Source organism: Dendropsophus ebraccatus, chromosome 7 (assembly GCF_027789765.1).
Source record: "Dendropsophus ebraccatus isolate aDenEbr1 chromosome 7, aDenEbr1.pat, whole genome shotgun sequence".
In the NCBI taxonomy this organism is placed as follows: Eukaryota; Metazoa; Chordata; class Amphibia; order Anura; family Hylidae; genus Dendropsophus; species Dendropsophus ebraccatus.
Window position 1 is genome coordinate 124,180,529 of NC_091460.1, and position 26,472 is coordinate 124,207,000.

General features: G+C 42.9%; 1 protein-coding gene across 1 annotated transcript in view; it reads left to right on the forward strand.

Annotated features, from left to right (window-relative positions):
- MTTP (microsomal triglyceride transfer protein) overlaps window positions 1-26,472 on the forward strand; it is a 74,021-nt gene that overhangs the window by 15,727 nt on the left and 31,822 nt on the right. The window contains exons 2-3 of the mRNA XM_069978353.1: window positions 12,458-12,645; window positions 13,853-13,996. Coding sequence (XP_069834454.1) covers window positions 12,458-12,645; window positions 13,853-13,996 — 332 coding nt within the window. The remainder of the gene's footprint in view (window positions 1-12,457; window positions 12,646-13,852; window positions 13,997-26,472) is intronic.

Genomic DNA, 26,472 nt, shown 5'->3' on the forward strand with positions numbered 1-26,472 from the left:
AAGGACAAATCTAATTCTAATCAGTAAAAGAAAATTTAGGAGACACATTCCCTTTAAAGGAGAAGTCAGTTGAAAATTTTTATTAAAGTATTGTATTGCCCCTCAAACGTTATACAAACCCCCAATATACACTTATGCTGGGAAATGCTTATAAAGTGCTTTTTCCCTGCACTTACTACTGCATCAAGGCTTCACTTCCTGGATAAAATGGTGATGTCACGACCCGACTCCCAGAGCTGTGCGGGCTGTGGCTGCTGGAGAGGACGATGGCAGAGGGATGGTCAGTGTCCCTCCAGTGCCCTGTGTCCCTCAGTGTCCCCCTGCCATCATCCTCTCCAGCAGCCACAGCCCGCACAGCTCTGGGAGGCGGGTCATGAACGAATATCCACAAAATCAATCATTTAAAGTAATATTGTAGTGTGAGCATTCCTCCAGAAAGATTTGAGAGTCTAACAGAAAACCATTGCTTCAAGCTGTTCCTACTGCAGGCGGCTCTACAAGCTATTGATTCATGGGGTGTACTTTTCACACATTTTGGGTTTATTTTTGTTAAGGAAATCTTAGAATGGTGGAATATGTTGTGTTATTTATCTGTTATATTTTGATTGAAATTTAAGGGTGGTGTCACAATGCAAAGAAGATATATACCACATACAAATACGTAAAGGAGAACGAATGTGCTGTTTTTAGTAAAGAAGCTTACATCCCTGTACCATTTTTCTTCCCCATGCATCTGATTTCTTCCTGGTTTCCTCTCTGAACTATGACCCTGCTGTTGCCATGCAACAGTGCAGATACTTTTCCACAATCCCTCTTGCTGTATGTAAAGTGAAAACCAACTGCCTATACTAATGGGACAGATCATGAGACTGACTGAACTGAGCATGATTGACCTAAGATAGTGGATGCCTGGTGGGTCTTATCTAAGGCTCCATTTACACGGAGTAAAAAGTGTCGGAATTCCGCCAGCCTCCGTGTCATACTGGCTGTCTTTGGGAGGTTTGCGTGCCTCCTCTTTCTGCGCCTCTCAGCTCAGAAGAATTGACATGTCTATTCTTCTGCGCGGAGAGAGGAGGCGGGCGAGCCTCTCATAGACAGCCAGTATGACATGGAGGCTGGTGGGATTCCATCACTTTTTACTCCGTGTGAACGGAGCCTAAGGGCCACAGGTTATCAAACAATGCTTGTACATTAAAAATGTGTTTTAGTTAATAAAATTTTCTCTGTAAAGACTAAGGGCCCTATTCCACGGGACAATTATCGTTCGCATAATCGTTAACGATAAATGATTTCAAACGACCGCTATTGCGAACGGCCTGAAATCGTTCACCCATTTACATGGAACGATAATCGCTGCTTATAATCGTTCTTGCGGTCGGCTTGTCGTCGCTATTGCGTTCGTTGACTGCAAACGACCGAACAAAGTCTTATTCAATGCGAACGATTTGCGAACGAGCAACGCTAAAAATAGGTCCAGGTCTTATTAAGCGATTAACGATTTCTCGTTCGTTGTTTAATCGTTAACTGCTATTCAACCGAACGATTATCGTTTAGATCCGAGCGATGTAATGATAATTCGAACGATAATCGGCCCATGGAACAGGGCCCTAACTAACTAATGACATTTCATCAAACATGACCAAAAGTGTATGAAGCCCAACAACACCGTAAAGGAGTCCACCAGGGGTTGGGTCTGGCCATGCAGACGCACACCGGATAGTCACACTGCCATATGTGGGCAAACAGGCTTGAAGAAAGTAGTTTAAAGGGTTATCCAGTGCTACAAAAACATGGCCACTTTCTTTCAGAGACAACACGACTCTTGTCTCCAGTTCAGGTGCGGTTTGCAATTAAGCTCCATTCACTTCAATGGAACTGAGCAGCAACTAATGGCTTAATATGACCATGTGATTCTATTAGACCACATGGTTGCTAGGGAGTGGATCACGCTGCTGTCATGTCCTCTACCCAACTATTTCTCCTGATCACAGCGAGTATCTATAACAATGGACATGTCTAATGCACTGTTTTTCTGCTTTAGGTTCTACATAACTGCCTAGCTTACTAAAGACTCTGTCAGTAGGTTTCTGTTGTCCTATTTTAGGGTAGCACAAAATAGCAACAGAGAAGCTGTACAGAATGGTGTATCACCTACATTGTTCTATGCAGCTGATTTGGAGATATCCTCCTGAATAACAAGGACAATAAGCAGTCCTATCCATTATGTGCACAGTAGTCCTGGACATTCATGAGAAGCAGAAAACTCCACCCACCAGCTGCTGATTGGCAGTTATCTATCCATGCTGTATATAGGCAGTCAGCCAGCAACTAGAGGGAAGGGGAAGGGGGGGGGGGCATGAACCATATTCTCCTGCATATTAGGAGAACGGCTGAACTAAATGATGTAAATAATACACTGATCTGTTCAGCATTTCTGTCACTAGTTTATGCTGCCCTCATTTAAAGCAACATAAACCTAGTGAAAGATTCCCTTTAAATATAGTTACAAAGACCTAAGCTCCACCCCTTTTCCCAGACTTCCTGTTTTAGCATTGATGTCACATTGGAGCACACTGTTTACACTAGCTGGTCTCCAACTGATGATGAAGTGAGCTGGAAGGAAAGGGTTCCCACACATGATTTCTACAAAAATACATACTTTTTTCTTTTTTAAAATGTCTATTATTGCATAAATTTAAAAGGGTTTGACGGGATCTGCTTGTTGTAAGGCCCTCTTCCACTTTAAGGCTGGGTTCACACTATGTATATTTGAGGCTGTATTTATGAGGCTGTATAGCAACCAAAACCAGGAGTGGATTGAAAACACAGAAAGGCTCTGTTCACATAATGTTGTAATTGAGTGGATGGCCGTCATTTAATGGCAAATATTTGCTGTTATTTTAAAACAATGGCTGTGGTATTGAAATAATGGCCGTTATTTACTGTTATATGGCGGCCATCCACTCAATTTCAACATTGTGTGAACAGATCCTTTCTGTGTTTTCAATCCACTCCTGGTTTTGGTTGCTATTAGGACCTGACATGAGGACCAAATACTGCCTGAAATATACATAGTGTGAACCCAGCCTAAATCAGAAATTAACTTCTAGCCAATTGAATGGCAACCCATTACTGCTGTGAGAACATTTAGCAAGACTATCAACATCTATTGAATGTGAAATTCAATCGGCGTCAACGTATTGAAGGCCAAGAGTGTCACAACAATATATAAAATGGGAAAACGTAAAAGTAAACAAAAATAATTTATTGCTCACAAAAGTTTCTCTGTCAACATACCTAATAGAGAACTCTCGGTGTATAACATAGGAGTATGTCGTGCAGGTGACAGATATGCATACTTAGCATGTCACTGACTCGGCCACTGACACTTGCTTGTGCATGCATTACAGAGTTATGCAGTATACCATGACATGATTTAATTATAGACCGTGCACACTTATGCAATTGGTGATCAGTGAATATTCAGCAATAGCTCCAACTCTTTTACACAAAAAATGGAAAGAAGTTTTTCACCATCCTTGGTGTTTTCCCATTTTTTTTTGCCTTACAACCTGGAATTAATGTGGATTTTGGGGGTTTTGTACTATTTATTTACACAGCCTGCCTACCACATTTTTTATAGCTTTCCCCCCATTACAACATTGCTTCTATGCACAGCATAGGGGATAAGTGTCTGATAGCGAGGGATCCTCCATGATCTTGAGCATGATGCTGTTTCTTTAACAAGGTGGACATGTTTTTCTAAGCCTGGCTAACATCTTTACTCTTTCTAGTTTAGCTTTAGCAGTATGTTTTTAGAGCGATTAAAGGAGAAGTCCGGCAAAATTTTTTATTAAAGTATTGTATTGCCCCCCAAAAGTTATACAAATCACCAACATACACTTATTACGGTAAATGCTTATTAAGTGCTTTTTTCCCTGCAGTTACCACTGCATCAAGGTGTCACTTCCTGAATAAAATGGTGATGTCACGACCCGGTGATGAGCATTCCCCTGCCATCATCCTTTCCAGCAGCCACAGCCCGCACAGCTCTGGGAGTCGGGTCGTGACATCATCTTTTTATCCAGGAAGTGACATCACCATGTTATCCAGGAAGTGACATCACCATGTTATCCAGGAAGTGAAGTCTTGATACAGTAGTAAGTGCAGGGAAAAAGCACTTTATAAGCATTTCCCATAATAAGTGTATGTTGGTTATTTGTATAACTTTTGGGGGGCAATACAATACTTTAATAAAAATTTTCACCAGACTTCTCCTTTAAGGAACTGTCCTTTTCTAATAAATTCCTTTATTATGAAAGAAAAATGAAAATCAATCAATAAATAAATAAAAATACATATTGACCCATATTAGGCTATACAAAGCTATAATCACACACAGAAAAATAAAAGCAAAATACGAAAATAAAATTTTTATAAAATGCAGCTGTATTTTAAATCTAATAACGTGCCACTTTAAAGTCTATGGAAAAACAGCAATCTGTGCACACATTGTAAAAATATATATTTTTCTTACAATATTTGCCCAGGCTGACATTTTTCCATAGACCTTAATGTAGCACCCTATTATATTCAAATCCGCATCCACATCCGCATTTTACACATATTTTACTGTTGTATTTTGCTTTTATTTTACTGTGTGTGAACATAGCCTTGTCTGTTTAACGTATCTATTTTTAAATCGATACTTTTAACATACACAAAAAACGTGGTCAACCATGTTTTGTGTACGCTAAAAAAAAAAGGAAAATAACGCATACTTTTTGTGGGGAAAAATGCATCCATTTAAAAAAAATAAAATCTATACATTAAACGGACTGCACAGCCTTACGTTCACACAACGTAAAAATAAGGGCAAAATTTCGGTTAAAAGGGTGAGAGAGGTTATTGACAAATTTGGGAGATTTAGTGGGTTCCACATAAACTGGAGTAAATCATCTATTTTGTTTTCTAGTGATGATGATAAGAGGAGATATGAAGAGTCGCACATTTTTGTTATACAGAATGAAATAAAATATTTGGGTATTGTAATCTCAAAACAGATAGAACAATACCCCAAGTTAAATATATTGCTGCTGATTGATAGGCTTATGAAGAAAGCAAAGAAATGGAGTGGGCTCCCCCTGAGCGTTGCCTCAAGAATTGGATTGGTTAAAATGATTATTCTATTACAAATATTGTATGTGTTAGCAAATAGCCCGGTTTGGCTAGGGAGAAAATATTGGTTATTAATAAGAAGGATGTGTAACCAGATTATATGGAAAAATAAGATAAGTACGTATTTCATATGAAATATGGTGTCTGCCTAAAGCCAAGGGAGGACTGAACCTACCTATCTTTGAGTATTATTTTTTGGCCTCCCAATGAAATTTATTATAGGGGAAAAAGAATTTGACCCAATTGATTATTGGGCAGGTAAACGCTCTAAAGTGCATCCGGATCTTCCCACTATTTTGGAATCAGGGATGTTTTGGGACAAAGCAAAACCTCTTAATTTTCTGGCCCATAAAACATGGAACATGGTGAAAGCTAAAATTACTAAATCCAATAGCAATGAATTTACCCCCCCTATGGGAGAATAAGTACCTTCCACATTTTGGTAGGATTCAGGATTATATTTTCTGGGTTAGGTATCACAAACAATTTTCAGTTATATGATGTACAGGGGAATATTAGGTCTTTTGATAGACTTTCAGAAGAATACGGATTAAGACACGTTGATTATTTTAGATATTTACAGATAGTACACGCAACACACTGTCCACGAAATAAAAAAGCGTTAAAGGTTTCAAATCACGAGGTGATGACAGATAACATTAGGACGGTTAAGAGGGGTTTGACTGCAAAAATGTATAGGATAATTAAAGGTCACTTTAAAGTAAGGGACAAAAAGTTTAGAGAGAAATGGAAGAATGATATGAGGGATGTAGAGATAGGTTGGGAGTATATTTTTAGAAATATTAATACAAATAGTACTAGACTCAATCACCAAGTTACACAGTTCTTTATAATTCACTGAGCGTATTATACACCGCGGAGATTATTTAAAATGAAATTGAGAGACACGGATGAATGTGTAAAATGTAAGTTAGAGAGGGGGGGGGGGCTTGATTCACTTGCTATGGAGATGTCCAAAATTACATAGATATTGGACTACAGTGTTAGTTCGTTTGGAAGAACGTTTGGAGGTAAAAATAAATTATGAGAGTAAAATATGTGTATTGGGAGATATGTCACAAATGCAAGGGAGTCAGGAAGTAAAGATGATCGTATCCAAAGCACTGTTTGCAGCTGACAATTGTATACTTAAAAGATGGACTGCAGAAGTACCGCCTAATATAAGAGAGTGGGAGAATGAAATGTTCAAAATAATAGCAATGGAACATTATAAGGCTATGAGAAGAAATAAGAGTCAAAAATTCTTTGAAATATGGGCTAGATGGCCAGGGTGGAAGGATATATTGTCGATAGAGCGGTGATGGAGAGAGGGAGGGGAGTGGAGGGAGAGGGGGGGGGGGGGTGCTTAATTAGTTTTTTTTGGGGAGGGGGGAGGAAGGAGGGAGAGAGCAGGAGGGATGGGTTAGGTTCAATAATGTGAGGATTAGAAGGATTAGAAACTAAAGTATATGTTGAAGATCATATCCAGGGGAAGTGAAGAGTAAGCTTGATAAATCATATTGTGAATGTGCAATCTATGCGCTGCTAATTGTAACCGGTGGGTGGGCTTCCTTAACGCCAAGGAGAAATAATATAAATGAGATATGGGAGACTTGGCTGGTTTCTGGTCTCGGAGTGGGGGGTTGCGGGGCTTGGACTTGTGTCCCCTGGCCCGGGGCTCTTTGTCGGTCGGTCTTGGCTCCTAGCTCGATCGGAGGGAGGATTAGCGGTTATTTAGATAGAAGGTATAGGGGTTTTTTTTTCTTCGTGTGGTCCGAGCCGTAGGCGATGTGTTGAAAGGTGAAAATAAGCTGGGTCGGGAGAGATGGAACGATGGAGGTAACTTCGTTGGTTTCCAGGTAACCTGTCCCACGTAAACACCATGGGGAGTCTATATCATATATGTGGACTGTGATGTTAGGATGTTTATGGTAGGCTTTCCGGGGAGTGCGGAGCCGAGGAGGGCTACGCTTCCGGGAGGGTCTGAATCGTATGGATTATGGAACGATCCCACTTAGTCTAGGATCTTTAGATGAGAATTTGCTTTTTTTTTTCTTCTTTTTTTTTTCTTTTGAATTTTTTTAATTTATTTTTATTTTATATATATATTTTGTTTTATTATTATTTTTTATATTATTTAAAAGGCTGCGTAATTTGAATTGCTTTTGTTCCCGGCCCGGTCGGGTGGGGAGTTGGGAGCCGAGTGAAGCGGTTGGGTCAGGGGGATGCAGGGATTTGCTCCCGTGACCCTCCGCTTCGGGGGGAGAGATCAGCCAAGGCATATATTATTAATTTTGATGGAGAGGTGGACAAGAGTTAATGGCAGGGAGTCATTTGTGGCATTTTTGGATGCACGCCCTTGGGAATGGGAAATAAGATGTGTGTTTTTTCTCCAATTGCAAAGATTAGTGGTGGTAATCAAGTTATACGTGTATGAAAGTAATAATTTATCACTTCACCTTGATATGGAATGATTTGGTTTTAATGTTTATATGCTGAAAACTCTAATAAATATATAATAAAAAAAAGAAAGAAATGGAGACAAAAATGAAGCAATACAATAAATTTGAATTCTTTATTTAAAAAAATAGCAATATGCAACATTGTAATAAAATATTACCGGCCTATTAATGAATAGTTGACCTGGTGACTCTCAGGTCAGGTCTGGTGGAGACCACAGAACGTGCCACAGTCTTTCCCACCCGTCCTCTATTATCCTGATCTGAGAGTCACCGGACCTAAAGATCCAGAGGAAGGCGAAGAAACCCCCCGGAGACTTCTATCTCAGGGGGGAAAAAATTCCTTCCTGACCCCACAAGTGGCGATCGGATCGGATCTCCCTGGATCACAACTAGCCTGCTGCATACAGCTGTATACATGTATGGAGTATATAGGATCTGGAGATTTCACCCTGTAATGAAAGAGAGAGTCAGTAATGCTGCACAATATACTGTCTCTTTAAGAATAACTATTATTATTATTACATATACATCAATGAAATGTATATATATATACATTACATGTCCTGCTCCTAAGAGCTTTCAATCTATATGATTCGGGAGACCTGCCCTTAAGAGTTTACAAGGTAATATTCACAATACATGCCTTGCCCACAGAGCTTACACTCTAGTATACAGTACAATCTCTGCTCCTAAGAGCTCACAGAGTAATACAGGCCCTCCTCTTAAGAGCTTACAGGCTGATAAATAATACATGAATACATGTCTGCCCCAAGGAGCTTACAATCTAATGTACACTACAATACCCCACTCCTAAGAGCTTGCACTGCAATGTACAATACAGATGACACCAGTGTTTACATGAACACGACAAAGCATTTCATGGTAACACCAGCTACATGTGTAGAGGCCCTGCTCCCCGCAGGAGCTTACAATCTAATATACAACCTACATTCTGCCACACAGCAGACATACGACAGAGAGGGGGCTGTCTGCATAAGAACAGCCATTATAAAGGGGTTTTACAGGGAACGAAGGCCAATCCTGTGCATAGACCATAACTCAACTTTCCCTGCAAAACCCCTTTAAGGCCAGGTTCACACATGTGCCCAGATGAGGTGTATACTAAATTAATTCTAGCTCCATGTGTGAACGAGGCCTCAGAGAAGAGCTCCCTACCTGGACGTGTCTTCTTCAAGCTGCCGACCTGTAACTAGCAGCAGAAGCCTCAGCTCTACATCTGTATACTCCGTACCATGTGTGACATCATCATCATGAGCCTTGTGCTTGTGATGTCATCATAACTGCTGCTGTTGTTTATGTATCAAGCTTACAGTCAGTGATAAGTGCTCAGCTGTGATTGGTTGCTATGGGAGCTGTGGTTGCTATGGGAGCTGTGGTCGGTTGCTATGGGCAACAAAGGACATTCCTACTGTAAGACTGCTGGATAAATCTCCCCCTTATGATTTATTCCATCCAAAGCAAACGTTTCAGCCATTTTCAAGCAATGCATGATGGTCAATGGTCCATATTCATAGAGTGAAAACTAGATAACATGCATCCATATTGATGAATGAATAAATGTATAAAGTGCTAACAGTGTATAGAAATGGCATCCGTGTATATACATATCAGCGCTTATGTATACACTGAGACATAATTACAGATTCATAATATGTGCTGATGTGAAGGATAAAAAACATCAAATAAACTATGGCTATGGGTTATGATTAGAGATGAGCGAACCGGGTTCGGGTTCGAGTCCATCCGAACCCGAACGTTCAGCATTTGATTAGCGGTGGCTGCAGAACTTGGATAAAGCTCTAAGGTTGTCTGGAAAACATGGATACAGCCAATGACTATATCCATGTTTTCCACATAGCCTTAGGGCTTTATCCAACTTCAGCAGCCACCGCTAATCAAATGCCGAAAGTTCTGGTTCGGATGGACTCAAGCATGATCAAGGTTCGCTCATCTCTAGTTATGATTATTAAAAAAAAAAAAAAAAAGGGCAAAATATTTTATCCAAATACGGCCGTATTTAGCCCTTATTTTTACATTGTGTGAACATAGCCTTAAAGGGGTTGTCCGGCGATAAAAAATTATTCACAGAATAACACACATTACAAAGTTATACAACTTTGTAATGTATGTTATGTCTGTGAATGGCCCCCTTCCCATTTCCCACCACCCCCGCACGTGTACCCGGAAGTGTGGTGCGCTATACATTACCTGTCACGTGCCGACCACGGTCTCCGATCGTCAGCAGTGACGTCTTCTGCGGGAGGCCGGCGGATCTTCCCGAGTGCCGGCCGCCCTCTGCAGCGTCATCCGAAGCTCAGCCGCGATTGGCTGAGCATAACTGTGCTCAGCCAATCGCGGCTGAGCAGCTGATGATGTGGCCGCGTCATCAGCCGCTCAGCCGCGATTGGCTGAGCACAGTTATGCTCAGCCAATCGCGGCTGAGCTTCGGATGACGCTGCAGAGGGTGGCCGGCACTCGGGAAGATCCGCCAAGCTCCCGAAGAAGACGTCACTGCTGACGATCGGAGACCGTGGACGACACGAGATGCGGTGAGTATGCACCACACTTCCGGGTCTAGCGTGGGTGGGGGGAAACACGGGGAAGGGGGCCATTCACAGACATAACATACATTACAAAGTTGTATAACTTTGTAATGTGTGTTATTCTGTGAATAATTTTTTATCGCCGGACAACCCCTTTAAGCTAAAACTACATATTATTGGATTTATGAAAACTTTTTTTATAGTAAAGTTGCAATAAAACTCATGAAACATCTCATTACCTCCCAAGATAAATTCAATTAGGGGTTCAGTTTCCAAAATAGGGTCTACTGGGGGTGTTTCTTATTATTTGGCACCACAACTTTAAAAAACCCAATATGGTGCATGTAAAGCACTGTAATAAAAAAAAAAAGAAGACCCCAAAATACATACGACATGTCTTTATTTCTGAGGCCTGTGTCTGAAACATTTTAAAAAACTTCCGATTTAGGGTGATAATATTGAATTACATTTTCTGTGAATACCTGCTTTGTGTCAGAAAAAATTAGACCAACAATTTAAATAAATAAATAAATAAAATTTAGAATTTCACCTACGTTTTGTTTTGATTCTTGTGAACCACATATAGGAGGAACTTTCTAAATCCTGTTGGGAATTCCTTGAGAGGTGGCATTTTTAAAATGCGGGTTTCCAGCATTCAGACCTTTCAGATTTGCTTGAAAAATAAACTAGTCCCTTGATAAAAACAGATTTTAGAATTTTCATGAAAACTTGCTGCTAAAGTTCTTCACCTGCTATGTCTTTGAAAAATAAAGGCACTCATACCGAATGATGCCAACATAAAGTAGACATATTGTGAATCTGAATTATTCACTAAAGTATGTTACATGACTATCTTTCTTACAAGAGAATTTCAAATTTAGAAACATACGGTCAGCTACATTTTTGTGTACATTAAAAAAAGGATGCGTTTTGATCCGTTTTTCTTTAAAGCGACTCTGTACCCACAATCTGACCCCCCAAACCACTTGTACCTTCGGATATCTGCTTTTAATCCAAGATCTGTCCTGGGGTCCGTTTGGCAGGTGATGCAGTTATTGTCATAAAAATTTACTTTTAAAATTGCAGCCCCGTGCCCTACGGGAGTATCTGTGCCCTAACTTTGCACCACCCCCTCCGTACCCCCTCCCCACCCTCCTCATCATTAGCAATGCTCCAGGCAGATTGCCTATTATTCCCCACCTGTGTTACCACAGCACATGGGCTGGATCATTAAGACACCTGTGCAGTGTTCAAACAGAAGTAAAAGTTCCAGTGGCATTCCTAATGATGAAGAGGGTGGGGAGGAGGGACGGAGGGGTGGTGCAAAGTTAGGGCACAGATACGTCCGTAGGGCACAGAGCTGCAATTTTAAAAGTAATTTTTTATTACAATAACTGCATCACCTGCCGAACGGACCCCAGGACAGATCTTGGATTAAAAGCAGCTATCTTACGGTACAGGTGGTTTGGGGGGGGGGGGGGGTCAGATTGTGGGTACAGAGTCGCTTTAATGGAAGTCAATAGAAAAATGGATCAAAGCGGATGCATACAAATACATCCGTTTTTTTCCTGTCTGTTTTTTTTAAACAAATAAAAAAACGGATAGCAAAAATGTAGTGTGAGCCCAGCCCAGGTTAAAGCAGGGATGGGGAACCTTTGGCCCTCCAGCTGTTGCAAAACTACACTTCCCATCATGCCTGGACGGCGAAAGCTAAAGCTTCGGCTGTCTAGGCATGATGGAAATTGTAGTTTTGCAACAGCTGGAGGGCCAAAGGTTCCCCATCCCTGAGTAAAAGCATCACTAAGTTATTAGCATATAAAGTGAGATGTGTCAGAAAAATGGGCCTCGGTCATTAGGTGGTAAAGGAATAAAATGCCTTTGGTAAATACAAATATTAAATGCTGTGTGTAACACTCAAATTAGTCTTGATAAATTATCAGTCTTTGTATAAGGAGTTGCTATACACAATGGGGGAAATTTATCAAACATGGTGTAAAGTGAAAGTCTCAGTTGCCCCTAGCAACCAATCAGATTCCATGTTTCATTTTCCAAAGAGTCTGTGAGAAACGAAAAGTGGAATCTGATTGTTTGCTAGGGGCAATTAAGAAATTTCTATTTTACACCAGGTTTTATAAATCTCACCCAATATTTTTTTTTATACTGATAGAATAGTTGGATGGACTGAATAAAATGGAGTGACACTGTGTAGTATCGCTATTTTCTAATTATGTCTCTTTGCTCTTTTTGATACAGTACATACAGCAGGGCCAAGACTAAACAATGACAAAATATATAAATATGCATATACAACGGAAGTACTAATCGATAAACCAAGAGGAGCCCTCGAGGACAGTGTGGGCTACAAGATTTCATCAGATGTAGAAGTCAACTTGATATGGAGGAACCCTACCAACAAAGATGACCAACTCATTAAAATAGCAGTATGTTTTCTCACACCAGCTCACTGATACTGGGATGATCCATAACCATTAAAGGAAAAGTCCAAACAACTAGAAAAATCGCCTGCAGGCAAAGGGGGCGGGGGCGTGGGGGGGGGGGGCATAATGAAGAAGCTCTACTTACCTGTCCCCATGCCCCTACAGCACTGCCTTACCAGTCACGGACCTCTGCTGGCCTCTTAAATCTCCTGCTCCAGAGACGTCATGACCAGGCTGATGGGTTGCTTGCTCAGCCAATCAGTGACTGGGGCGGGGCACAGGTGCAGTTAGTGACTGGCTGAGCGGCAATCCATCAGTCGGGCTGGGTACTTTCCCCAGGTCGTCACAACACTGGAATTTGAGTTGCCCCTAAAGAGGCCACTGTGGGTGTAGACAATATTGAGTAGCCAAGTAACGTATGATGATGAAGCAACGTTCAGTATTTTGTGTCTGAATGGCCTTCTTCAGGTAAATGAGGTCTGCACAAAGGGGGACGTTTTTTTTACGCCGGGCTTACAAATGTCCCCGCAGCTCCAGAGCTCAGGGGATTTATGTAGAGGCGCGCTGCCTCTACATAAATCCCGATCGCACAGAGCCCGTCCGTGTGAAAACTTGAGCTGGCGTAGGTTTAAGTATCATTTTTGTGTCGTAAAGAAAGGCCACCCCCCCTTAGCGTGCTGCCGCTTCCCCGTAACGCCCCCTCTCCGCCCACACTTTGCAAATATTTTTATGCCAAACAGCCCCATCTGCGCCTAAAAAAGGCATTTTCGCCTTTTCATAAATGTCCCCCAAAGTATATATCAGGCTGTATTGAGGCGTAGACAAAGAAGAAAAAGCATAATAGTAAGAAAGGGTGTAATTTAATTTGGATGAAATAGTTTTCTAGAAGCAAATTCTGCTGATAAAGGCGGAAAAATAAATATGTCATCTTACAAACAGGATTAGACATTTCAGAAACCCGCCATTTTACTATATGCATTTTAGTTGTGGAACATTGTGCAGAAGACAAAAGCAAAATGAAAAAATAATGTTGTCTTGGCTGAGTGAGAACGTCCTGCTCTGATGTCTTATCTCCAAGGCACGGAGAAGAGACTACAAGTGTGTGTGTAGGGGGTGGGGTGGGGATACCCTTTTATTCTCCCTTGATGAACAAAATCACAAGCAGATCTAAGTGGTAAATATCTAAATAAGTTGTTTCTTATAATTACAGATGAAAAATGTAAAAGTGGAAAATATTAACATACGTCCACAAGGTCAGAATATTTTTACTGAAAGCAATGCTGAGAAACTGCTAGGTGGTACTAACCTGGCTATCCTTCAGAGACCAGTTCTGGTGCAGTGGACTCACGGAAAGGTAAGGCAGAACATTTTAGGGTTTAAAATTTCAGTTCTACACATAATTATTTATACCCTATCATGTGATCAGGCTATAGATGATGTGATCAGGCTATAGATGATGTGATCAGGCTATAGAATACTGCAGTGCATCTTAGGCTCTGGTCAAACCTATGTTGAGGACCTTTATAGCCTCTGGCACATGCTCTTTTGTTTATGATGCAAAGAATATAGAATATAGCACTATTTTTCCCAGTCATAAAATTGGACCCCTTCTACATTATAAGACCATAGGGTATGTTGGACGCCACTGGTATCTCTTGTCCGACAGATCCAGCAAAACATTGTGACCCTTAATTCATAGAAGCCGCAACATAGATGTGAACAGAATTTTGACTGGTTGTAAGTAGAGATTTATATTTATGTTGTTGTTTATATAGGTACAATATAATTTGTGGTGGAGGATGAGGTTGTAAACAGGCTGGGAGAAATATCTAAATGGGTGGAATTTACTAAAGCGAATGTTTTTTTACATGAATAGACCGGTGCTGGTTCGGGGATGCCGGCGTCCCAGTCCTTTTTTTAACCGCTGCCTAGTTCAAGAGCTTGGCCTCAGTCTATTACCGAGCACCAGCCGGTCATGAAGCATTGGAGGTGGGAAGGCCACCCCCAGTGTGATGATCTGCCCTCTCCTCTGGGATGCGGCTCCTTCGATTCTAATGAAGCCGCGTCACAGAGGGAAGGGCAGATCGTCACACTGGGGGCCGGCCGGCCCACCTCCAGTGCTTCATGCTCGGCCAGAGCTCGGTAATAGACTGGTGCCAAGCACAGGAACCGGGTGGTGGTTCAAGATAGGCAGCTCATACATGCTTGGAGCTTGTGTAGATTTCAGCTACAATTTACAATTCCTCTCTGTGCAGCCATGACCCTTACTATCGCTTTGGCATGAGACGTGCAGACAGCAAGTCATAAAACTTTTGCTACCTTTTTCTGTGTGGCCCCTTGAAGTAGTGTGGGCAGATGGGGAAAAAGGGACATGGGTTACTCTATTTTTACTTTGTGTTTTGGGTGTACATTTGGTGTGGTGGAGTGCCTCAGGAAAACTTCTGATATGCTTACAGCAAGTGTATCCATAGCATTTTGTCATTATTTAAATAAACAGTGTATATATAATATCTAAAAGCCTCGTTTATGTATCTGAGACGTAACCTGTCCCCTATCCAGGGGGGTCACGGGGGTCCGACCTCCGAACACCTTGGCGATCTCCGTATCGGCCCCCAGCTTCTGTGTCATGAATAGAGCCGTAATTACGGCACGTAACCCGCGGCTCTATTCATTCCTATGGAGGTGCCGAAAAGAGCCAAGTAGGCTGGAAGAGTGCTTACATGGCTCTCTACGGCACCTACATAGGTATGAATTGAGCCGTGGGTCATGTGCCGTACCCATGGCTCTATTCATAACTCAGAAGCTGGGACCGCCGAGGGGTTTGGAGGTCGGACCCCCAAGATCTCTTATTTGTCCCCTATCCTGTGGATAGGGGACAAGTTAATTTTTCTTAGAATACCCCTTTAAGCGCTGGTATGTAGTAAAATGATCTCCACTTATCACTATGTAATAAAACTAATAAATAAGATACCTGTATAAAGGTCACACACAACCAATCAAATAATGACACCTATTCAGTTTACTGGAAGCCTTATCTGAATACTGAGGAAATGTTCTCAGAGTCAAAGAACCCTCACAAGAGTTGAAGCACCTATGGATTATAAAGCAGGTTTGGTTATTGCTCTTAAACCTTAAAACATGTGCAAAATGTGTCTTGCTAGTCATAGGTCAAAAAGTTTTCCCTAATAATCTGCAATAAATAAACCATTATTCATGTTTAGTTTTTTCTTGCCACAACTGTCTCCTCTATGTCGGCCATCTTGTGGACAGAATCACCACAGAGCAGGGCAGCACAGCCTGGAGGAGGGGAGTCTGATTTTAGCTCTGTGAGGTACACAGGGAACTGCTGTCAGCAAGTGCAGGGGGTACACTTATTTATAATGTACACTGAATGACTTTACTATAAAGTGGCCAACCCCTTTAACAATTTAACAGCTGGGACATCCACAATCTGTATAATAATGGGGTCATGGCCCATTTGGCACGTTGTGGGATGAGTGCCATTCTTGACCGAACTCTCTCTATATTGTTATTTAATCCACACAATTTTACATGAAATCAAAAGGTCATAGGTACCATTTAAGTCAAGGGTTATTGGGTATCATCACATGTCCACAAGGTCCTTAAGACTAGACACTCAAAGGACAAAAAAATTGATTAAATGCATTTATTGTGGTAAAGACAAACAAAAAATCAATATATATTATATATTTTAAAAGAAAACAATAGAATTTGGTTCATTTTTGGCACACCTAAAGCCACACCTCTTCTCACAGAGGCCCTGCCTCTTTTTACTGAAACCACACCCCTTTGTGTAGCCATTGGAAAAGTGTTAACATAAGCATCCGGGTTTGGGCTACAATGCAGACCAAAATGACCAAAAAAAGGACCAAATGCCGATTAAAATACTGTGGCCCTGATTTCCATCATGAAATCGATGTGTTTTATTTTCTATTTTTTATTCCCTGTCGGTTTGTTCTTTTATGACATTTACAAATGTTTTGCACCACAAAAAATTTCTAAAAGCTCACACACCTTTCATTTTGTGTTTTAAAACAAAAAGTGGACATGTCCTTTAAAACTCGCCATAACTCGTAATTTTTTTGACCGTTTTTCCATTCTGAAAATCAGCCACTTCTAGTGTGGCAGGATGGTTAGATTTAAGTTTTGTCATGTAAAAATCCTACTGTATTTACTAAGGTCGATTATCGCTCCGTGTAATAGAGACAACTATTAGCCGATGACAGTGATCATTGGCTGATTGTGTCAAATGGTCTGACACCAAAATCATTGTCTGCCGACCGCTCATCGATACGTGCATGCACGGCCGATGGCTAATGATTGAATAAACTGTTCATCACCTCCTCGGTCTTCTGCCTTCTGCTCTTCTGCCTTCTGCTAGCTTTTTCCGCTGTTCGATCAAGCCTAACCCTAAGGGCAATAGGACACAATACATTTTTTGGTTTGGGAAACTAAACTCTGAGGTGAAGGGTTCTTGAAAACCAGACAGTCTTAGTAAATTAGCTCCTATGTGCGAACCCAATAATATTTTTTTGCACATGAACAGAAATATTAGACCCTAAATATATGATCCAAAAGTATCTGATAACCCAGCTGTATTACATTGTTTCCTTATATGTTCTGCAGCATAGCTCCAAATCAGAGTTTCATTATTAGCCCAAAGTTCATTTTGCTGTTCATGAGTCATCTTACCTGATAACAGAAGAGGTTACACTAGGATAGCCCGAAGGGGATTTCCTAGAACAGTGCAGAATATGAAGCAATCAGTTCTTACTCTGCTCTTCACAATGAAATAAATGATAGACACATTGGAGCCAAGTTTTCACGATGAACTATGAGAGTAAGAAAAAGACAACAGAGTGCAGCTATGATTTCACATAGTATTTTTGTCAGTATTTGTAGCCCAAATCAGGAGTGGAACCAACATTAAAAAACTACTATACATTACCTACATTAAAATTAAATTATTAATAGGATTCTCCAGTGGGGCTTTGTATTTTTTGTGATAGCCCACTGTAGAAGAAAGCAGCAGTTTCCGATATGGCAACTAACCCATTTATATCAGCCATACAGCCATATATGTGGTGTCCCACTGTGGGTGTTCCTATCTTTCCACCCTTTGTTAAAGTCTGTACTTATCTGTAATTTTGCTATAGCTGTTGTGTAACTGAAGATGACCACTAGATGTCGCTATAATGTGTAACTAGGGTCTAGAAACTGCACAGCTGAAGTAAACGAAAGGGTTATTGTTTATGTATGTACCAGATTCTGTGGTCCAGTAGGATTTCTTCTTTCTTCTTTCTTCTTCCCTATTCTTTCTTTTCTATCCTGTTCTCTTATTTCACTCTTTCCACTCACAGCACAGCACATGCGCTGTTAGGAAGTTAGTCCCTTGGGTGAGGGGGAGTCTTAGCTAAGCTTTGGAGGAGAAAGGACGCAGCTCAGATAGCTCTTCTCAGTGGTTCTGCCAGGGCCCTGGCCCCCTGCCAGGTCCCCTCTACAAGTAAGTTCTTAGTGAGTGCCCCTCATGGGTAGGGCGCAGAACAGACAGCTCACACAACCCTCTTTCTTGAAGCACCAAACACGCTGTATAATGCGCTGCCAGACCCTTCAGTAGAGGACTAGCCTACAGATAACCTCAACCCACGCCGAGGACAAGGAGTCAGTACAGTGCAGGACAGTCTCCACAGAAAAGCCTAAGAGCTAGGAACTGATCCGGGTGGAGCAAAGTTACTAGAAAGTCGATGAACTCCATCTTGCGCGGGTGTACTTAGGAACTCTAACCATTCTGCTCATCCCAGGTAACAGGGTCTGGGGCTTGTGTCACCAATCAGTACGGTTCAGCCAAAGCTAGTAGGCATAAGGTGGTGTGAAGACTATAGGAAAGGTCAAAACGCAGGCACAGGTTATTTCCTCTTCTTTTTCTTATGCTACAAGTATCCTTCTAAGCACTCCAACCTCCTGGCAGAGCACATTACTAATTGGGTTGAGACTCTCATGGCATCCTCCTCAGTACAACTTTATCAACTCTACTACATTCTACTCAGCACTTATCCAACAGATCTGGTGGTTCTATGTATGTGTATTTATTGGAACTTTATAAAGTGTACCTGAAGACATTTACAAAGAGTAAAACAAGTCAACGTTATAACTTAGTCTGTGATTACTCGCTACCACCTGCACAGCACTACACCTCAAACTTGACACATTTCCCCTTTCTGTGGGTGGGGGGTCCTACCACCATTCGGGAGGGTTACTATACCACTGACCACCTGTGACATAACCCCAATGGACCCTGCAGCAACCTGACAGGACACCGACCACAGGGGAGAAGGGTATAACTGGCTGTATCTCGGCTATCCACAACAGTAGTGGCGTCACACTTCCATCTAGCAAATGACCGGCCGTCCCACCGCTACAACATCATCCGGGGGGTCACCACATATACATTCCTACTGTCGATGCCCCGTGCAGTAGAATTGTATATGTACATTTGTCCTGTAAAGGGGTATTAGTGTGTCCAGGGCCGCTTCAGTGTGAGCTGCACACATTAATGTCCCAAAAGCTGGGCATAATGACAGGCAGCAGCGGTCATAGCATTGATTAGTATATGCAATGTACTAAATACCCTATATAAAAAAGATATTTAAAAAATATTTTAAAATATACCCCCATAAAAATTTAAATCACCCATTTCCCATTATACAAATAAAAATATTTAAAAACAAACAAACATTTTTTTCCCATCTCTGGAGTGACAGCCTGCTTAGCCAATCAGTGATGACTGAGATGGGACAGTGGAGACACAGAATATGCCAAAGACACAGAAAAGTTTACCGGGGGGAGCTCCGAGAGGTAAGTATTCCGCTAAAACAGCTAAGCAATTGTTTAGCTGTTTAAGTGCGGTTCGTTAAAGGACAACGCCGTTACTATACATATCTTCACTCCTGGGTCAGCCTCCGTTCAAATTTCCTGCCGTTAGCTTCCGTCAGCATTGTCTTCTCTCCAACACTTCCTTCTTCTTCCGCCAGCAGTGTCAGATGACTGACAGCTTGTTCAGCCAATCTGAGCTGAGCAAGCTGTGAGTCATCTCCTGATATTTCACAGTGGGGCTGGTCATTGACATAAAGTGACACCGTCACCCCCTTTTTGCATTCTGACTTCTCTACACAGGTATAAAGGGCAAATTTTGCACTTTTCATACCTTATTTTATATCATACGTCATGGTGCTTGTTCCAGTAAAGAGTGATTTTTTAGCAACTGCAGATTGTGCTAAGTGGGTGGGGCTTTACAGCAACAGCGCCACTTAGCCTCGCCCACGGCTCCACCATTGGCCCCGTCCCTCCATGACATCATATGCATATAGGCCCCGCCCCTCAACGACCATTGGAACAGGCCAGCATAAAGGTCTAGGCCCCACCCCCTCTAGGTCAGCCCATACCAATGGGCATCAAGGGGGCGGGGCCTACGTGCAGATGACATAATGGAGGGGCAGGGCCAACGGTAACGCTGTGGGCGGGGTGAAGTGGCGCTGGTGCCGTGAAGTCCCGCCCACTTAGCACAATCTGCAGTTCTCTGGTCCATGTTGCAAGATACAATTTCAGAGATCATACTGTGTGATTTTACAGACAGGCTGGAAGGAGCGATACAAAGTCCGTACGTTTTAAGCGACACATAACAGCTGATAAAAGAATAGTTCAAAGACTATTGAACTAGTGACACGTTACTAAGTATGTAATACCATAATACATGGCACAACATGGAATTGGTAACTTGGTAACATGTGATAATTTGATGAATTTAACATGTGTAAGCCAAAGACAAGCACTTATATGCACAGCCATATGAATGCCTGTAAGATCCTCTTCAAATCTTACTTTATAACTCTATGAACAGTACCCAGTGGCAGTCATTGTTTCCACTTTCCTAGAACAGATTCTAAAGCGAAACAAATGATTTAACTGGTTGTTATGGGCAGGGCCGGTTTTAGACTAAATGTGGCCCTGGGCAAAGTTGAAGGTGGGGCCCCATATGCTGAAATATTGTAGCAACAATTTAAGGTCCCCATACATTTTACACTTTTGTTGGTGGTACCTGCTGCTCGTGGTGGGTTCGGCCATCAGTGTAAGGAGTATGGGGCTCTTTGGACAGTCTGACAGATGACATCAGTGGACATAGGGGGTTGGACTTGATGGAAAATCAACACCCAACCTCTTTGTTGTCAGAGAGATAAGCCGCCATCAAATCTGTCTGGCTATAGCTTATCCCTCTTATAGAGGACACAGGAACACTCATCTGTGCCGAACATTCCTGTGTATGGGGAGGACAGGGCCGGGTGGGAGAGAGAATTGTCAGCTGAAGGACTGTTCAGCCAGCAGCTACCGAAAGTGTACGGACAGTATTAGGGCCATACTACACGGCCTGATATTCCGGAGAAGTGAGCGCCAATCTAGTACCACATGGCTCAATTATTGTGCAGCAAAGGCTGTATATATATATATATATATATATATATATATATATATATATATATATATATAATCTATCATTAGTGATGTCTGTGCAGCCCTTGCTGTATATAGTAAATAATAAAGATATATATATACTACCTGATCACATTCCCCGGTGTCCTCAGGCCTTGTCTGTGGGATCCCCCAGTCACCGCAGCTGCAGCTCTCACATCTAGTCCCCTCTCTGAGGTGACAGGCCGCTCAGGCAATCACTGGCCATAACAAACAGACAAAGCCTGAGGACACCAGGAACATGATCGGGTAAGTAATAGCTTTATTATTTTATATGCACATCAGCCAATGATTTTTAAACTTGCCAAAAGATAACGATCAGTTGATGATTGTTGTCTTTATTACACAGAGCGATATCGTCCGGATTCGAACAATTTTCACTCCGTGTATTAGGGCCCTTATTCACATTGAGTCAGTTCAGAAGGTTACATGCCAGGACTGCCGCTACTGTACATGCCAGGACTGCCGCTACTGTACATGCCAGGACTGCCGCTACTGTACATGACAGGACTGCCGCTACTGTACATGCCAGGACTGCCGCTACTGTGCATGCCAGGACTGCCACTACTGTACATGACAGGACTGCCGCTACTGTACATGCCAGGACTGCCGCTACTGTACATGCCAGGACTACCGCTAGTGTTCTAAACACAAAAACTAGTTATATGCATTGTTTAAAAAAAATAATAAAAATCACTATATCAGGACCAAATATTACCTCCATACTGTTATTGAAGAAGACACACTATATACAGGCCAATATTACTACCATAGAGTGACCACAGCGTAATGACTCTATATACAGACCAATATTAGAACCATACCATGACCGCCACATAAAGACTCTATATACAGACCAATATTACCACCATAGACTGACCACCACATAATGACTCTATATACACTATATACAGACCAATATTACCGCCATAGAGTGACCGCCACATAATGACTATATACAGACCAATATTAGCACCACACCATAAAGCCACATAATGACACTATACATTCTATATACAGACCAATATTACTGCCATAGACTGACCACCACATAATATAGTTCTGTATATAATGCATACATAGAGTCATTATGTGGTGGTAACTCTATGGCAGTAATATTGGTCTGTATATAGTGTATATAGAGTCATTATGCAGTGGTCAGTCTATGGGGGTAATATTGGTCTGTATATAGAATGTATAGTGTCATTATGTGGCGGTTATGATGTGGTGCTAATATTGGTCTGTATATAGTGTATATAGAGTCATTATGTGGCAGTCAGTCTATGGTGCTAATATTGGTCTGTATATAGAGTCATTATGTGGCGGTCAGTCTATGGTGCTAATATTGGTCTGTATATAGTGTATATAGAGTCATTATGTGGCAGTCACTCTATGGCAGTAATGACTCTATATACACTATATACAGACTAATATTACCCCCATAGAGTGACCACCACCTAAGGACTGAATACCACCTTATTTTTTTCTCAATAAAATACACTGTGTTGCCTTAGTGATGTCATCATAAGCTATACATAGGAGCTGCAGCCAATCACCGGCCTCAGTTACACTATACATAGGAGCTGCAGCCATTCACCGGCCTCAGTTACACTATACATAGGAGCTGCAGCCAATCACCGGCCTCAGTTACATTATACATAGGAGCTGCAGCCAATCACCGGCCTCAGTGGTCACCTGCAGCAATTACATAGGACTGATGAGGCCGGAGAATGGCTGCAGCTCCTATACACAGTACATTCACTTCTACACCTCTGCTGGACAGTGGAGTCAGCAGTGCTAATACACACACACTAATCATACCTCCCAACCGTCCCGGATTCCGCGGGACAGTCCTGTTTTCGGGGGGCTTTCCCGCGGTCCCGGAATGGCCCCCCGTGTCCCGCATTAAATGTAGCCCCAGCGAAAAATACAATAAACCAGTAACTCACCTGTCCGCCGGTCCCAGCAGCTCCTCTCCCGGCAGAGCGCGCACTCCCGTCATCCTCCGGGGCGGGCAGCGGGGTACAGAGATACTGACTGTGCCGGAAGTGATTCATGACAGAGGCTGCAGGTCACTTCCGCCACAGTCAGTGTCTCTGTACTCCGCTGCCCGCCCCGGAGGATGACGGGAGTGCGCGCTCTGCCAGGAGAGGAGCTGCTGGGACCGGCGGACAGGTGAGTTACTGGTTTATTGTTTTTTCGCTGGGGCCACACTAATGGGGGGGATTGGCTACTCTGTGGGGCACTATATGGGGGCATTGGCTACTATGTGGGGCACTATATGGGGGCATTGGCTACTATGTGGGACATATATGGGGCATTGGCTACTATGTGGGGCATATATGGGGCATTGGCTACTATGTGGGGCACTATATGGGGCATTGGCTACTATGTGGGGCACTATATGGGGCATTGGCTACTATGTGGGGCATATATGGGGGCATTGGCTACTACGTGGGGCATATATGGGGGCATTGGCTACTATGTGGGGCACTATATGGGGCATTGGCTACTATGTGGGGCACTATATGGGGCATTGACTACTATGTGGGGCATATATGGGGGCTTTGGCTACTATGTGGGGCATATATGGGGGCATTGGCTACTATGTGGGGCACTATAATGGGGGATTGGCTACTATGGGGGGCACTATATGGATATGGGGGCATAGGCTACTATTTGGGGCACTATATGGGGGCATTGGCTACTATGGGGGGCATTGGCTACTATGTGGGGCATATTTGGGGGCATTGGCTACTATGTGGGGCACTATGGGGATTGGCTACTATGTGGGCACTATATGGGGGCATTGGCTACTATATGGGGCACTATATGGGGGCATTGGCTACTATGTGGGGCATATTTGGGGGCATTGGCTACTATGTGGGGCACTATGGGGATTGGCTACTATGTGGGCACTATATGGGGGCATTGGCTACTATATGGGGCACTATATGGGGGCATTGGCTACTATGTGGGGCATATTTGGGGGCATTGGCTACTATGTGGGCACTCTATGGGGGATTGGCTACTATGTGGCGCACTATATGGGGATTGGCTACTATGTGGGGCACTATATGGTGGCATCGGCTACTATGTGGGGCACTATATGGGGGCATAGGCTACTACGTGGGGCTTTATATGGGGGCATTGGCTACTATGTGGGGCACCATATGGGGCATTGGATACTATGTGGGGCACCATATGGGGGCATTGGATACTATGTGGGGGATTGGATACTATGTGGGGCACTATGTGGGGGATTGGCTACTATGTGGGGCACTATATGGATATGGGGGCATAGGCTACTATGTGGGGCACTATATGGGGGCATTGGCTACTATGTGGGGCACTATATGAGGGCATTGGATACTATGTGGGGCACTATATGAGGGCATTGGATACTATGTGGGGGATTGGATACTATGTGGGGGATTGGATACTATGTGGGGCACTATGTGGGGGATTGGATACTATGTGGGGCACTATAATGGGGGATTGGATACTATATAGGGCATTTTTGGGGGGGATTGGATACTGTATAGGGCACTATTCAGTCAGCAGCATGTGGTGACTGTAGAGGAGTGGCTATGGAGGGTTGCTATGGGGGCGTGGCTATGGAGGGTTGCTATGGGGGTGTGGCTATGGAGGGCTGCTATGGGGGCGTGGCTATGGGGACCGCGGCGCACACGTCCCTCTTTGCTCTTTGCAAAAGTTGGGAGGTATGCACTATATATATATACAATATATATATATATATATATATATATATATACACACTAACACATCCATGAAAACACATACAAATCCAAACCATCCAGTTCATACAGTACACAGACATGTAACACACACTACATTCATCCATTATACACCTACATTTATACACACTACACACTACATATACAGTATACTTACTACCACTAGCAGCATGCTGGGAGTAATGGTCCATGCAGCAGCAGCCTGCAGCCCTCTCCTCCATGTCCCGACTGCTGTAATATTACACCATGTGACACAGAGGAAGTCACAAGGTGCAGTGAAGCTGGAGGGAGGGGGAGGGGAGGAAGCACACTCCGGAGCAGAGCGGGTCCTGCAGCCTCTGTGTGACCCCTGATATCAGCCATCAGCTGTAGCCAGGGATCACTGCCAGAGGCTGCAGGACGCTGTCTGTGCACTCCTGCCCCTGACACATGCTGTAACTGCCGTAGGGGGCCTCCAGGGGATGGGGGCCCTGGGCATTTGCCCTGTCTGCCCCCCCCCTAACGCCGACCCTGGTTATGGGCAACACCTCCAGTTTGTATCTGGCCTGCAATAGCTTTAAAAATAATAATGGCCAAATACCAATTAAGCATAGGCTATGTTCACACAACGTATATTTTTGTAAAATCACGGCCGTTGTACGACGGCCGTGATTATTACGAAAGTATACGTTACCTCTCCGTCTATGGGATCCTGCCCGGAGTGTATACACAGAGTATACGCTCCGGCTGGGATCCCTAGCGGCGCCGCAAACAACTGACACGTCAGTTTTCTGCGGCCATTATTCAGTGAATAGCGGCCGCAGAAAACCCTGTCATTGCACATTGTGGAGCAAGCGGCTCTGGCCGCAAGCTCCATAGTGTGCTGTGGGGAGTTCTGATGCGGGCGCTGCAAATGTGTATGGTGCCTGAAAGCGGTTCAAGCACATTCTTAGCTTGGAATTAAGGCCGCTTTATAAATAAATAATAATTATCTTCAAATACGCAAAATGATGTCGCTACCCTTTGTAACCCTGCTGTGTGCTCAGACAGTAATTTTATAACTCGTAGAGCACTGTTGTACTAAATGAGAAATGTGTAGCCAAAAAAATGTGTAGCCATTATTTTACTGGAAACAAAGGGGGGGGGGGATTTATCAAACATGGTGTGACGTAGAACTGGCTCAGTTACCCCTAGCAACCAATCAGATTCCTCCTTTCATTCCTCACAGATTATTAGAAAAACGAAAGGTGGAATCTGATTGGCTGCCGGGGGCAACTGAGCCAGTTTCACTTTAGACCATGTTTGATAAATCTCCCACAAAATGTAAACTTTCACTTTCTCGGCCCAAAGGTAAATGCTACAGATGCTCACTACATCCATAGATGAATACTTTGAGGGTTGTTGTTTGCAAAATGGCGCTCCTTCTCCTGCTCTCTTGCAGTGGTGATATATTTCACTATAAGGGTGCCTTCACACCTAGCGACTCGCAGCGTAAATTACGCTGCGAGTCGGGTAGGTCCTGGCAGATCACTTTCACTACATACATGCA